At 40.7% G+C, this 16,359-nt stretch overlaps 1 protein-coding gene across 15 annotated transcripts in view; it reads right to left on the bottom strand.

Moving 5' to 3' along the window:
* Window positions 1-4,011: 4,011 nt before the first annotated feature.
* Window positions 4,012-16,359, bottom strand: part of IL1RAPL2 (interleukin 1 receptor accessory protein like 2) — a 366,669-nt gene continuing 354,321 nt past the window's right edge. For all 15 annotated transcript variants that reach the window (XM_086850187.1, XM_086850195.1, XM_086850200.1 and 12 more), the window contains 2 exons: window positions 14,758-14,928; window positions 4,012-6,303 (listed from right to left, as the gene is read on the bottom strand). In XM_086850187.1, coding sequence (XP_086706313.1) covers window positions 5,606-6,303; window positions 14,758-14,928 — 869 coding nt within the window. In that variant the 3' untranslated portion in view covers window positions 4,012-5,605. The remainder of the gene's footprint in view (window positions 6,304-14,757; window positions 14,929-16,359) is intronic.

Here is a 16,359-nt window from a genome sequence, read left to right as displayed (position 1 = left end):
CACTGAAATGATCAAAAGGGTTGTTGTAGACACTGCAAAGCTGTCATTCCCTCAGCACCACAAACACTGCAGGTCCTTTCTTTAGGGAAGCAAAATATATTTCAGAACACTGTTCTTTGTGTTTGCATCAATGTATCATGCCATTACTTTCAATTTTCTAATTCTGCTTGCTTCCTATAGCAAAATATTCCAAAATGTCATATTTTTAACATTTGCTGGGCTAACTACTTCTAAATTTGAACTGTTTCAATCAATGCTATTTATGAAATTTCAGAACTTTGAATACTTTCTAGACAGTAGAGGAAGGTACATTTCTCTACTTTTCATTATTTTATAAACAAATAGAAAAATATTGATTATATTAAATTAATATTATTGCATTGTTCATGTACCCATTTTCCTTTAGGCCTGGGCAAGGAAACACTTCTGGCTTTACATGCAAGTTGAAAACCTGTGGGACTGCAGAAAGTGTGAGGTTTTCTTTTGTGGGGAATTTTCCCACACATAAAGAAGCAGATTTTTTTCTTTTTTCTTTTTCTTTTTTTTCCTGTGGATTAAACCAAGAAATTCCCATCCAACCAAAAACTGGAATTTTATTTTTAAAATTATCAAGACAAGGGTTCTGAAGCAAGTGAGCTGGCAAGAAATGAAATCTTTCTGGGGAGCTTTGCACAGCATCCATCGAAGAGTGGACAAACATGATGCATTCACACAAGAACTGCCATTCCCCTTCTTCACTCAGTGTTTCTGCCTGGAAAAACCCTTGGATTCTGACTGCTCTCTTCTTCCTCTCCCTTCATCACATCCTCCACTTTTTTCTTAGAGTCCCAGAAACTCTGCAGCCCCAACACGAACCTCAAAGGGTGCACAAGAGAGGGTGCACAAGCTGCTGCATGGATGTGGAGGTGGCCTGTGGACAGAATTTCTAACCCATGGGATGAGCTCCCAGTTGGGACCCAGTGCAAAACCCCACTCTTCTCCCATCCATGAGGAGCTGCCAGGGTGGTGTCATGCCAGGCTAATGGGCATTGAAGGCTTCCCCCCCTGTGAGCAGCACTGAGACCCAGCAGCTCCTCTCTCCTCTGTTCAGACAGGCACTGGGAAAGCTGCTTGGAGCTCTCCACCAGGCTCAGTTCTAAAGGCTGCTGAATGCTGATTTCTGGGACTGAGCTGCCCTTCCAGGCCCCTGCTCAGCAAACCATTTCTCACTGAATTAAGGGAATTTGAGTATGTGCTTATGCATTTTGATGAACAGAGAGAGCCTGCTGAATCAAAGGAACTACTGAGAGCAGAGGCCCCTAAAAATAATGATTTTTTTTTTTCTCTGTAAAAGTATCTGTTATTTATTCCCAAGTTCTTATCTTGTTTATAACAAAGAATGAACAAAATTCCTTTCCCAAGGCTGGATGGTCCTGGAGCATATCCACATCAAACAGGGACAAAAATAAGCTTCGTTTTAGACAGAATAAATAAGCAAATGCTTCTTAGTCTCTTGCCTTCTATCTCTCTTCTTTTTTTTTTTTTAAAAAAAAAAAATATTTATTCCTCTGTACACAGTAAGCATAAGGTATTATAGCCTTATCCAAACTCTGCTGGACTTGATGGAACTCTTTCTGTTGGCTTGAGTGAGTTTTGGAGCAGACCTGGTGGCAAAGTATGGCAATATCTTTATAGAGGCTTCTTATCTACTGTCTAGATAAAGGAGTATTATTAAAATACCAGCCCAGCACACAAGTCCCAAGAACTGTCAATATTCACTGTTTTCCTTAATTTAACATTACCCTGTTTTCTTGCTGAACATTCTTTAGGAGCATCAAATCTGTAGCACTGGATAGGCTTCCAACCTCTGGCTCATTTTATAGACAATCTTTAAACCACAATTGTCTCTGAAGTACATCGCACACAAATATCAAAACAGCAGCTTCCAAACATTATCATAAACCATCTTTAAGATGAATGTGCCCCAAACCAGAAGTGCCCATGGTTGCAATAAGGATGTTTGCTGCTGGTGATTTCTGTCACTGGGCAAGGCACAGCCTGACAAGCTGCGGGTGCTGGGGCTGTACAGTCAGGGTGGTGTCCTGGCCTCTCCCCTGATAAATCCAGCTGATAAATCCACCGTGGCTTTGGTGAGAGAGGGAAACACGAAATGCCCACACTCCCTTCTATTTCAGCTGATGAATTTCACATGTAAGAGCTGGGACATTTCTGCCACCAAGGCCCTGACCCAGCTGTCACTGCTGCCACACTGGAGAGCTGCTGTGGAGGTGATTCCCAGTGGGACAGGCTCATGGCTCCTGTGGCACACAAGTCCCACAGACAGATGCATCTCCCTGTTTGACAGGGATCTTCCAGACCCTTAAGTGCTACCTATGGAAACACTTGGCCTCTTGCATGGCACAGGGGGCTCCACGGTGTGCAGAGAAGGACACAGAGCTGTGGAGGACTGTGGAGCACAAGTCTGACGAGGATCAGCTGTGGGAGCTGGGGGTGCTCAGCCTGGAGAAAAGAAGGCTCAGAGCTTCTCACTCTACAGCTCCATGAAAGGAGGGTGTAGCCAGGTGTGGCTCACTCGTCTCCCAAGTAACAAGCAACAGGACACAAAGAAATGGCCTCAAGTTGTACCACAGGAGGCTTAGATTGGATTAGAAGAAAAATTATTCACTGAAAGGGTTGTCAAGCACTGGCACAGGCTGCCCAGGCAAGTGGTGGAGTCACCATCCCTGGAGGTGTATAAAAAACATGTGGCACTTGGGGACAGGGGTCAGTGGTGGGCTGGCAGAGCTGGGTTAATGGTTGGAGTTGATCATTTTAGAGATCTTTTCCAACCTAAACAATTCTATGATTCTGTACACAAAACTGAACCAACAAGAGGCCCCCTGAGCTCAGCTCCCCCCTCCCACACTAAAAGCAGAGGGGTACAGGCAGGTCTGGTTCATGTATATATTGTTGTAGTACTCAATACACACTCAGAAATCTTAAAGCAGATTGTGACTTGGCATCTATAACTAAAAGATATCGACACACAGACACTCAATGTGCTTTTGCAAAATGACTGAAAACCTGTTCTTTTCATGTTTCCTCAACACAAACATGGCTGCATTTTGCTTTAGAATAACTTCTGCTCTGAGACATATTATCATGGGGTAAATGAATTTGTTACCTGTAGTAAATCCTTGGAAATAAAAGAAGCAGACCAACCTGCATATGTTTTTTTCTTTTCTTTTCTTTTTTTTTTTTTTTTTTTTGAGTTTGCATGCTTAATACAGAACTAGCAGGTTTAAAATCTCACTGAACATTCTATGTGAATTAACCAGATTCTAGAGTAATGTGGGAAGGAAAATAATGAAAAGTACAGCTTTTCATTTAAACATATGCAGCTCTTTTCATGCAGGGTTTTCATTTAGGATTTTTTTTCTGGTTTTTTTTTCTTTTTTAAATTACACTTTGCATTAAAGAACACAGCCAGTGTAAACACAGTCTGTAACACTTATAAAACAGTGCAAATTTTGTAAGTTTTTGGGAAGAAGTTGAAATACATATATTTATAATGGAGGTAAAATTGCTTTCTCAGTAGAAAAATACGTCTATTAAACACCTATGTTTGGAACTTAACTTCACAAAAGAGCAAGTTATAGTTCTATACTGTGTAATAAATTAATAGCTTTTCTAGATTTCCATTTTTAGTGTTAGTGTCAAATGCATGATAATTTTAGCAAAAAATTTGAGAAACACATATTATTTAGAACTTAATGAAAAATCATACAGACAATGACTAGTGAAGGAGGGCACAGAATAAAGAACTGGGGAAAGAAGCAATGGAAAAATACTGACCTCCATGAATTATTGCACATTTGAGATCATTTTCATGGCCTTTGGGCCAATTCTGGATACTTTTAAGTCTTAGGTCAGTGTTTGTTTCCATTTGACTGTAGGGTACAATTTAGGAACCACTGCAAAATGTCAAGGATTTACTGAACTTGTTGGCTGATGAAACCACAGGCAGCTGAGTGCAGAGTGCTAACTTTTATTCATGCAATCAAAGAGAACAATGCTAAAGACATACTGAAGCACAGGCATGGTTGCCTGCCTTAAAAATATTTTTGGGAACTTGCTCCAGCAGACCTTATTGAGACACAGCTCTCATGTCTGCTGTGTTTTCATTAAAGCCATGCCAAAACCTGCAAAACTGGCTTTTGCCTCCATTATTTAGAGCTTTTTTTTTCCCTTTAATACGGTTGTCTCCATAGCCTGACTCTGCCTTAAGCAGCTGAGTGTGGAAATCTCCATGGAACACACTGGTGCTCGCTGAGCAGCAACGCCTGATGCTGAGCACCTGTGTAACAATTCTCATCCACCAGCAGCAGGAATGCCATTCATGACAGATAAATGACAGGATCCTATTTGACTGATGGGATCACTCACACAAGTGTGAAATGCAAGACCTTGCCAGTTGCTTAAAAACATCGCTTTTCACTAGTTGCACAGACAGCAGAAATATTCCTGCTTCTGCCATATTTAAAAGGTACATAAATTGGCAGGTAGATAAATGAGAGAAAACTCTTTCAGGTGATTATCACTGCAATGAAAGTCAGACTTACTAGTAAATCTGAATAATTTAGCACTTAATCTCTGAATATTGCTGTAGTACTTCTTTTCTATTGCTGATGTTCTCACAAAAAAGGTTAATTTCAAATTGTAACTACAGGTTTTGGAAAAAAAAATCCTACATAAAATTATTTTACTACAAATCTTAGACCTTAAGAAATTCCAGATTAATGAATTGGCCAATAGACAGCTAAACTTATACTTAAATTATTTGGAAAAAGTCATTAAAAATCTGCAAAAAATTGTGAAATAATCTATAGTTGACAGAAAAATTGTTTAAAATCGTCCTAAACATCTTCCAGTATTCTAGTAAGTTGTTTAATAAAACCACATTGCTAACCATGGACTAGGAATACAACATGCCCCAATAAAATGAAGAGATGCTGATGGGAGCAGGTGATTTATTTTGTAGCAACTGTTAATATGCACTTTATTGATAAAGCTTCATCTGCATTGTTTCAGCTGGGCATCTTCTAAGAAGTATTTGCAAGACAATGTTACCAGGAAGGTTTCCTTCTCCTTCCTTTTCAAGAGGATTCACCCCTTGTGGTCTGTGCAGGAGATAATAATTTTTGTAGCATGATTAGAATTTCAAACTCTACTGTAGTCTATATGAAAAACCCAACAACTTCTGTGTATTCCAAATACTGTTACTTAAATATGTATGGATGTTGGAGATCGCATACAGTGACCTTTTATCCATCCCAGATTGTAAACCTACTGTGAAGTGACAGGATGAGTTTTTTTCTCTCCCCCCTCCTTTTTAAAGAAGCAATAAAACTGTACATTAAAAGACAGGAAGGACATTACTGAGTTACAAAAGAATGCCCCCTTCGTCAGTAATTTGTAAATGTAAACAAAAAAGTTCAAGTAGAAAAGCAAACAAGTGTGCTGCTGCTTTGAATAGCTTTTCTCACCCCACACAGGTAGGGCAAAGTTCTTTACAAACATCCCTTCACGGTGGCCATGAAGCCTCTCTAAAGAGCCCTGATGTTCACTACCAGATGTCACTGGTGAAGCTGAGCTCCTTGGCCGATAAGGGTAGCAAGGGGTTGTTCCTGTGGAACTCCTGGGGGTCCTTGACGGCGTTGTTGAGAGGTAGCTGTCCGTTGAGGAGCGTCAGGGGGATGTTACAGTACGTGTGGTGGTTGCTGATGGAGGCCATGGGCAGCGTGGCTGCAGACACGTCGTACTCGTAGCCTCTGCAGTAGTGCCTCATGTGCACTGAGTCTGCCTGCTGGAAATCGCCTAAATCCGCCCGCGACTCCACCAGCGTGGCAGAAGTGCCTGTGACGGCAAGAGAGGGCACAGTCTGGAGGTCTCCAAAGAGGCCCTGCTCTGCAGAATCCAGGACCTGATGCCGAGACACCACCTCTTTTTTCTTCCCTGGCATTTCAAAGACTAGGCGCTTCCAAAACTTAGAATTCAGTTTGCTGCTTTTTGGTCCTTTCCACTTGACCACTGAGAGAAGTTTGATGGTGTGCTTTAATGATTCCACTTCATGATAATTCACCTTCCCTTTTAATTCAGTACACTCAATCAAAATAACTTTGATTTCTCCACTGACTAGCATGTTATGGAGTCTGTTTTCCATCTCAAAAATACTCCATCCTCTCCTGAGAACATAGTCTGGAGTTAACACGATAATGAGTCTTCTGCTTTGCTCAACACATCTTGTGAGATCTTCAATGTAGGCTACAAATTATAGAAAGAGAGAAAGAGTAAAGAATAAAGAAGTCTATCGTATTAAAACATCAGGCTTGCAATCAAGTATAACAAAATCCTGCATTTTACTGATCCGCACCATTTAAAACAATGGGCATTTCAATATACTCCAACAAAAATAGGATTGTGTATCACAATATATTTCTATTTATGGAGTACACATAGAAAACTCCTTAAAAACACCCTCCATCCTTTCTATTTCTTCCTGTTCATTGCAGCAGAATGACATTTACATAACACCCTTGCTGTGTAGGTGCATTAGTGAATAAAAACACACAGTTCACTTAGTGAAAAAAATATAGGTCAAGATCAATGTAATGTTTGTGTGAATTCTAACATTAACATTGGTTATGATTAACACTGTGCTGAGGGAAGCACGCTCTGGGAAGCAGTTCCCGTGTTCCAGATGCAAAGACATGGGGGTGCTGTGTATGAACCATAGCTTGCCAAAGCTCAAAAAGAAATGAACCCTCATCACATGCAGAAATTGTGCTATTGCATAGAAGCATCATGGTAGCTTTTTCTTCTTTAGGTATTGACCACAAAAGCACAAGAACATTCTTTGTGGCCCAGTGGTCTGTTTTAATATCACAAACCTGTGCTTCTATGTACCCCAAGGTATTAACAGAGACTTCACAAGTGACAGGAACAAATGGGAAATTTAAACATATTGGAAGTATTTATTTGTTGAGACATCAGTGACAAAGAAAATAGTAGAATTATTTTATTCATGCATGCCAAGTAGTTGCAAACGATCAGTGTAAGCAGAAATGCCAGCACCATCAGCAGCTCCATGATACCAGTTTACTGAACTTCAAAATATTCATGAAGTTGGACTTTGATCCCTGAGTTTCATTTATCCCAGGGATGGTAGGGAAGAGAAGCCAAATACACTGGTCTGACATGGAACGGGATGGGAAAGAGATCTACTTACAGACCTGATCCAAAACCCATTCAAATGAACAGACTTCATTCAACAAACTTCAATGGGTTTTAGGTCAAGACCAGAAAAATTAAATCCCTTGAACAAAACCACTAAGGGCAGAAAATGTTCATTGGTTGCACAGCATTACAACTGCAAGCTTTGAGACAGGGTATCTTTGTGTTTTTAAACTACATGAACCTCTTGACCATGCTACTGGGAATGTGCTGCCTGACAACACAGGAGAAGCACGTGTTAGAAATGAAGACTTGGACACAAGAGCTGCACAGAACAGATCTTTACTCAGCACAGGGCAGGACCTCTCTTACACATCTGCCCTCTAGCAGGAACAATAATTACAAATAACATTATTAATCAACATCTGTTACTGCAAGACTCATTTTATAGTCCCAGGCACCATACCACAGCATGCTTATTCACACCACTTCCAGTAAAGTAAATGGCTACAAAATAGGCCAACAGGAATGTTCTAAAATAGCTTATTTTCATGAGACTGAAGGCATAGTTAGCATCAAATCTGCCTTTACCAATGTTTTATTTCACCACTTAGCAGCAAGAAGAATTTCTTTCACAAATGGAAAAAAGGCAATTGCAAACATCCCACAGACACACAAAAATTTAAGACATACACATACATTACAAATGTCTATGCAACAATCCTGACTTTTAGTTAATGGTTTATGACTTTTTAATCATGCAGCATTTACAGTTTTTTTTTCCCCTTGAAATACTTTATGAGGAAAGCCCCCCATTGTTCTGCGTAAAATAGTTACTCATTAATGAAAAAAATTCAACATTAAAATCCATGGGAGAGGCAGTGGAGCGGGGAGAGCATCAGCAACAATGAGAAAATGATAAGCAGAACTGGTGAAACAAAACTTAAGGAAAGGTAGAAATGTTCAATACAATGGAAAGATATTATCCCAATGTATCAACAGCTCAGACTCTTCATTTTCTTCCTTTCTTTCTGCTCCCAAAAAGAAAGAATTTAGGTGGGAAGCTTCATCATTAGAGGTTGAATCTGCAAGATACAGTAAAACAACAAACTATCATGCATCTTTCCTGAGACATATTCATCCCTCCTCCAAACAACTCAGAACACTGCTACGCACAAGACAATTCTCTGCAGGACACAATACTGGGTAGTATCATATGTCCAGGGTAGTCTGAGCATGGCCATGCATATCCAAATGCATCCAATTGAGAAAAAACACAAACCAACAAAACAAACAAAAAAATCACTCCACTTTCATCTCTTCAAATATCCAGCACCAACCATTTCAACAGCAACGCCCCAGCAATAATCCATCACACCATCGCAATCAAAAAGTTATCAGCCTTTGCCTTGGGCAAAAAGGGTGGAAAGAAGCTGGAAGAAATTTCCTGTTTTCTTAGGTGGACATTTCTCTCCTCTGTGCTTCTCACATCTCTTTTGGATGCCCACCTTCCTTACTGGGTATTGCTACACATTAGAGCTCTGTCCTCAGCTGACTAATGAACATCTTCACAAATGGTCATGAGGTGATCCCTCAGATTCCACGCTTGGAGCTGGTCACTAGTAGATGTGGCCAATGAACAGGGGACTTGTTGATGCACTGAGGATGAAGTACACTGAGTTATAAGAAACTGGAACCCCAAATTTCCAGCCTTCTGGTCCAGAAGTACTTAGTACTCCCACTAACTCCAGCTTGGGACTACTACTGAAGGCAGATGACAATTTTCCTGGAGCCTTCGGTTCCATTGGGTGCACTCTACAACATGTCAAATTTGCACAACTTGAACATTTCTGTGAAGAAAGGCATGGGGAGAGAGATTCCTGTCTCTGGAAATTCCAGATTTATTTTTCCCAGTGGTACCAACCTGACTGCATAAACCTCTGAGTCACTAAATCATCCACTCTCCTTTTACTTCAGAATTGGAGACTTCCCAAAATACTGCAGGTTCAGTTGTCTGTCCCAAGTGTTCAGTCCATTAGAAGGTCCTAAATCCAAGCAATCTATATTGCAATGTGGGATGGAGAAAGGGTTGCTTTCACCTTTCCAGTGAGCTAAGAAATTATTGTCAGGCAATGGCTCTGTTTCATTTACAAGAAAAAAACTGAATAGGAACTTCAAGAATAATATCACCAACGAGTATCAAGTGTACATTTCCAGAGTACCATATTTCCATCAGATAAATATAACTTCATTGTAACTTCACTTTTGCTGCAGGAGGTGTCAACTTCAATGATATTTCATTGTAAGGGGAGAAAAAAAAATTGTCTTGACAAAGTCAGTATGGAATTATTCACTTTTAAATCCCAGGGATTGTATTTTATCATAAATTAGAATGCAAAAATAAGATGTCAGCGTTATATTGTTTTTACTGAAAAAACACATTTTAAATTTTGACTGTTTTCCCCCATCCCTGAAACACCATTTTGCAACATGGTACAAAACTGTTCTCAAAATATTAGCAATTCTCATAGGTAAAAAAAAATAAAATAAAATAATTAACATTATATGTGGCTCTATCAGTAACTTACTTGCATCACATTCAATGCAATGCCCAAGGAGGAACAGACAGCAAGAAGTGTTAATACTCAAACTAAAACATTGTTTTTTGCGTGTCTCCCTTGAGTAATGAAGAGAGATCACTTGACAGCAAATATGTGCTCACCAAACACCATCTACATGTAACAATGCTGAACTGTAGTTTGGCACACTGAAGAAGAGAATTCCAAGAGATGCATCCTGTTTGCAATTAAATCATCTGTAACTGCCTATGGAACCCTTAAAGAGCTACATTAACCACAGGCTGGAAGGAAACCTAATATGCAAGCAGACAAGGAGCAAGGAAATTAATGAACACTGTGGGCACAGAGTTGCTTACACAAAGAAATGACTGTCTAACCAGATTCAGATGATTTGCAGGAGTTGAGGGAGTAGGAAAAAACACTAGAAATCATATAAAATCCTATGGATATTTTTTGGAAACATAGTTTGCAGCACTACAAGAACCATAGAGTATCTACCATCAAACCCATGGCACTCTGAAAACAACCAGCCTTTCTGTGTTTGGCACTGTGACCATCACTTAAGAAAGTTATTTATAGAAGAGTAATTCAGTTCTGGTTTCCTAGCTGAATAGTTCCCAAACCCTGAGTCTGATTACTTTATTATAACACCAATGATTTTGTGTCTTGCTTTTCCTATTTATTAAATATGTTTTGCTTCTCTTAGCTTGGACCAGAACAGCTGAAACACAGAGAAGATTAATGGCCCCTTCCCAAAGAGAGCCCAATCCCAGGATGAACTGAGGGACAGCTGATGACTTCAACATAAAGAAACAAATAATGCAAATTAGGGCACTGTAGGACAGCCAGCCCTTCTCCCTTTTGTTCATATTTATTCCTCTCTCAGCTGATATCCGTGTGTATCCCTGCTGCCCTCATCCATGCCTGACATTAAAAGTAAGATTCACAAAGAGCAGACAACCAGGGACTTCTGAAAGGAGTTTGTGGAGCTGGATACTGCTCCAAAGAAACTGTATCCTTGCTGGGCAGAAGAAGAAATGGTAGCCAAACTAAGGCTCCTTGGAAACCCCAGACATTTGGTCCAACTGGGTTTTCCTCATGCAGGAATCCAGGAAGCTGAAACTCACCAGGCAAAAACCACACAGATGGGCAGACAAAACTACAAAGTGCCAGAACTACAATACTGACTGCTGTGTGCTTTCATCACATGCCTTAGACACTCTTCCCCTGTGCTGAGAGCTTCTCATTTTTCAGGTAAACAAATATTTTTATTCCATCACTGTTGTTCTTTTCACTGCCTGATCTCATAGCCTGGGCTGAGCTGGAGTGAATTGTTGGTGTTTTTTCAATCCTGTCAAGACCAAATGCACACATGCTTAGAGAACAACTAGATTATGCTCTAATAGATATGTAATGCTGTAAAAGTCTAACTTGACAATTTTTACCTCTTCAATTTCAGGTTTTAAAATAATTTGCAGAAATCATGGATAAAAGTAGCTTCCTCTGATGTAGTCCTGATTTTAGAAGAGTGAAGTGCAAATAGATATTTTTCTCTGCAGACATCATCCTTAGCAAGATAAAAATGGCTCAGGTGAAAACATAACTCACCTTGTTAACCCTCCACCAACTACTTAATCTCCTCAGGTGTCCTAACATTGAATTGAAAAAACTCACAGAGCTTGAGATGCTTGTTGTGGGAAAGGGTTTGTTAAAAGAGCCCTGAAAACGAATAGGGTGAAAATAATAACTTCTAAGGAATTCAGTAACCACTGCAAGAGCATCTCAGGGATCGCAGTCTCTTATTCAGGTTAACTTGCCCAGTTACACCTAAGTTACCTATGCAGAGAGGTGTGTGTGCTGTCAGCTGTGACAGAATGAAGAACACTCATTCTGTTAAGATCAAAGTGTATTCTTTAAGAAAAAAATAGCTGCTACAGTACTTCCCATAACATGCAACTCAGTTCCTGGGTTACAAACTCTGTCTACATCGCCATGTCTCCCTGCTGGGTCGCCAGTCTTGCCTCCCAGCCGGCATGGCTGTGTGGGAGTATTTTCCATGTTGCCAGTTCAGGGACTTGGATCCATCCATGCTGCTCTCAGGCAGCACCAGGAGTCTGATCACAAAGGTCCTTGCTGGCCACTGTGTGATGGGCATCACTGAGGCCATGGCATCCTTCATGGTGGGTCTCCCTCCCACTAGGACAAAATGCTCCAGTGGGATAAAATTTGTATTCCGTCAGGGCTCAGAAACCAACACCTGCTGCAAAACACGACTCAGCCCCATCTGACCTGAACCCTGGGATCTGTTTCCCAATGGTGAAGAGGTGGCCTCAGTCCCCACAGCCAGCACCTCTGACTTCCTGGGGACAGCAGCAGTCGCTCCATGGACATCTCTGGGTCAGAGCTGAAATCAGAGCTTGGATGTGCCCTGGGGAGGAGGTGGCTGTGGGTGTGTCCCAGCACAGCACATGTGCCTGTCATCTCCCCCTCGGCTGCACAGGGACATGCAGAGCCCACCACAGCTGTCCCCAGAGGTTAGCCATGAGCCAGCTGGACAGAAACACAATCAAACTTGTCCCTGAATTTTCCCCAAGTCAGCTTTTTAGGTTGTTTGCAGAACTGCGCAAGAAAATTAATGAAATATTATTTAACAAATCTATTTTTTGCCTGCTCTCAAATGCAGGGAGCAGCTGCAGGATGCCAAGAAGGAAGCGAATGGTGCACACCCTCCCGTGGCAGCTCCTCACAACTGCAGGGACTGCAGGAAGCACCAGCCGTGCACAGCTCCTGGCTGCACTGCTGGGGTGACACACACCAAGGTACACACGATAGAGAAGGACACACATCAGAACAGGGAGTGGGAAATGATTACGTTGATGAAAGTAATTTACACTGAAAGATGAGGAAGTGAAACGTGAGAAGAGATATTTCCTAAAATAAAACTATGACTGTGATCAACCCCCTGTTTTTCTGTAGAAATCTACCCTGGAGAGCTATATATTTTGTTACATCTGCCAATTTTTGAGACAGTCACTCTAAAATATGCTATGTTTTCCTCTGAAGTTTCTAGCAGGCCCATTCCACATCACACTGCCTTCACTAAGCACTGCAAGGTTTTGTGAGAGTGGTGAGTTTTAGGCAGAACACAGCCACTTTCCACTACTCCAGGGCACATGAAGAGCTCACAAATGCAGGAGGCCAAGTCTTCCCTCCTTCCCCATCCCCCCACACTCCCTCTAGCCCCTCTTGAAATGAAGTGTTTCCCCCCATATCTTTTTCAAAGCTAAAGCATGCAAATCACACTCATTTCAGCTCCACATTTTATTCTGCCTTGTCATTATGTCTGATTAGGCGTTCTTGAAGCTCCATGTGTTAGAATCAGGCCTTTTCATAATACTGAAGAAGTGAGTTTGAGAGGAAAGAAGAAGGATTAAATCTGTGAATGTTCATAAATGAGAACTGACATTTTCAGGTACCCTACATTTTCAGGAGAGGTTTAATGAATACCCAAAGTGATGGCAAGTATTTGCTGAGTGCCTTGCTGACAAAAATAGACAAAATAAAATACCAGGCTGGCTGGAACAACAATTGGAAAAAAGAATCTCATTTCAGATTAATCTGTGCTTCAGCATAGTTATCATTGAAGGGTTAATTTTAACCTTCTTAGTTCACTTGCATAATTGCTATGTATAACTCTGCTATATTGTTGGATATGAAACAACTAGTTACAACAATTCAGTGGTTTTTACCAGAAAAAAGATGTATTTTCTCTTAATAATATTTAAAAAATTGATATCATTTTCTTGTACTGTAAGAAATAAGAAAGCCATGAACCAAGTCCCCTTTCTGTAATTTGTCACTATGGGAGGAAAACTTACACCTTGCAGGGGCAAAAAGAATAAGTGAATCAGCTCTAAACTAGGAGCTGAAAATGCATGGGATAAATTCAAGCCCCCTGCACAGGCCTTTCATGATCTCTGGTGAGGCTCTGACTCCTCTTTCCCAGTAGTAAAGGGTTCAGAGTTCTCTTTCCAGTGCTCTCAAAGGTCAGAGAAGAAACAGGCTCTGACTTCTGGGTCAGGCACTGGCGCTTGGCACAGTGAGGCAGTTTCAAGTCTTTTGGCAGGCAGGTTGTAATGCAGCTATGCTCGAGCTGTTCTGTGTGTGGGGACATCTGCTCCACTACAGCCACTGCTTTGTTCTCTTGTTCATATTTCCTACACAGTAGCACATACAGAGAGAAGCTCATGTTCTCCTCTGTTGTTTTTATGAAAGCAATTTGGAGATGGAATTTGTAACAAAAAAGAAAAAGCTGATTTTTCACAAGTGTAGCACTTCAAATAAATGTGATATTACAACAAACATTCTGTGCATTCAAAATTCATCAACACAATGGATACGATTTGTGGTCTTTTTGACTTGCTCAAAAATGAGTCTGGTAGAAGAAATGCCATAACTACCACTAGGAAAGCAATGACCTTTGGTAGAGACATCCAAAGGTGCTGCCAAATCTTATGAGACTTCCAAGTTAAGGAAAAATCCAAAAGACAGGAGAAAAGATGACTTTTACCTGTAATGCTGCTGTAGAGAAAATGCTAATCACTGAAAATAAATAATAATCCCATTTTCAATCAAGTAACAAAGATGATAAAATCCTTTTAGAAAGTTTCTTGCTTAGTTACCTGTGTTTGATGTAGACATTTTGGATTTGGTATTGCTTGCAGTGCTGCAGCCTTCCCTGTAGGAAGGCCCAGCTCCTGTTCCCACTGAAGCTAATGGCAGCTCCCTCTGATTTCAGTGGTTCAGGTACAAGCTCTAACAGAGAACTCAAATTTGCAGTACTGAGGAAACATTTCCATTCTTTGCAACCACATCCCAAGGTTTTCCATATCTAGTACTTATCACACAGTCCAGGCCTTTGTGACACATCAGGCAGAAATAAAACTCTAAGGTCAGAAATACTTACTTCCACTAGGGATCAGGTCCCTATCTGGAATGAAGAGCTTATATCCATAGTGCTTTTCTAGAACATCTGGCAGAATTTCAAGTGCAAACTGCTCCTCTTCATTATTATCACGATCTAATGCATCAGGATCCACTTTGGTATATGAAAGATAAGCATCATATTCTTTGTTGTCTGCAAGAAAACAAATCACGTTCAGCCTGCTGTTTGCAAGAACACTACAAGGAACACAGGAGAGTACTGGTAAATTGTTTTATTCCTTGAAACCACCAAGCATTTCCCAACAAAATGGGGACTTTTCACAGGAACATATCATCTGGGTTCCAGGCAGAAATCACATGAATCCTTTCAGTTTTCTTCTGCATGCTGAGCAGTAACTGCTCCATGTGGTCAGATATGTGTTGAAAAGATCGTGGGCAAAATTTTCATCCAAACACAAAAGTGGAAACTTTTATTTTAAGCCTTTACATATTTGTAATGCAATTCTTTCAAATTCTATTCCTCAAGAGTTCTAGGAGTATGCTAAAGTTTTGAGCTTGGAAAAGTTTTGAGCCTGGAAAGTTTTGAGCAAGGAAAATTTCCTTCCATATGTAATTGTGAGAAAAGACATTACTTAATTCAAATGAATACTGACTATTCAGAAGACAATGCCAAATACAAACAGTTCAAAGTATTTTTTTCAGAAAAACCCATAGTTTTAAAAATCAATATCATAATTTTAGATCACAATCCATTTGATCCAGGAGATTTGAAATACTTGGGGATGACATTATGAGATAAATAACTCCCATAAGGGGCAACACTCCTCCTCCTCTTCCTCCTCTCCTCCTCCTGCCCAGCACTGGGGCTTGTCTCCAGCTCTGCTTCTGCTAAGAGCTCATGAGTGTGCCAGGAGCAGAAGTGGTGCCACCACAGAGCTGGGGATCCATGTTGGGATCAAACTGTCTTAGTGACATTTCTCTTTGTATTCCTCTGCAGTAATGGAAAACAATATATTGAAAAAGTCAGCCTTCAGCAATCTGGCCTCCAGGGAAGAGCACAGCTGCCATTATTTACAGAAAATGAAAAATCAAATAGTTAATATTGTGTGAAGAAAACTGCATGAATGGAGGGTTTCTGAGTACCAATTTTCTGTAAATAATTGTGCATGTGAAAGATAATTAAAGCAGTTAAAATTCCTCAATATATTCTGATAAAAAGAACAAATACCTAATAATAATAATAAAAATGATCTCTTGATGACCTTGAACTGATGGTTACTTATAATTCCTGACACAAAGCCAGACCCATGAGGGTCAGAGCTGTAGTCAAAGCATGTGAATAATTACATATTTGTAAAAGGCAATTTTCCTGGTGTCACCACGGCTGTAGGGGAGGATGGAAGATGTCCACCTGGCTTGCTGACATTCCTCTGAAGTCAACAGGCCAGCCAGCTTTGGAGGCCTATCCAAAAGCTGCCACACTGTCCATAAGGAAGCCTGCCAGAACCTTTTAAGAGATGCCAGTGATCCCAGAGGCAGCATCCCTGCAAAGGTCTGAGAGCTGTGCGAGGGCAGCAGAGCCCTGACATCCCTGAGTGCAGAGCACCATGAGAGCTCCCTGAGC

Source organism: Cyanistes caeruleus, chromosome 14 (assembly GCF_971803275.1).
Source record: "Cyanistes caeruleus chromosome 14, bCyaCae1.hap1.1, whole genome shotgun sequence".
Taxonomy (NCBI): domain Eukaryota; kingdom Metazoa; phylum Chordata; class Aves; order Passeriformes; family Paridae; genus Cyanistes; species Cyanistes caeruleus.
Note: the sequence above shows the minus strand (reverse complement) of the source record. Positions and strands in the feature narration are given on the sequence as shown.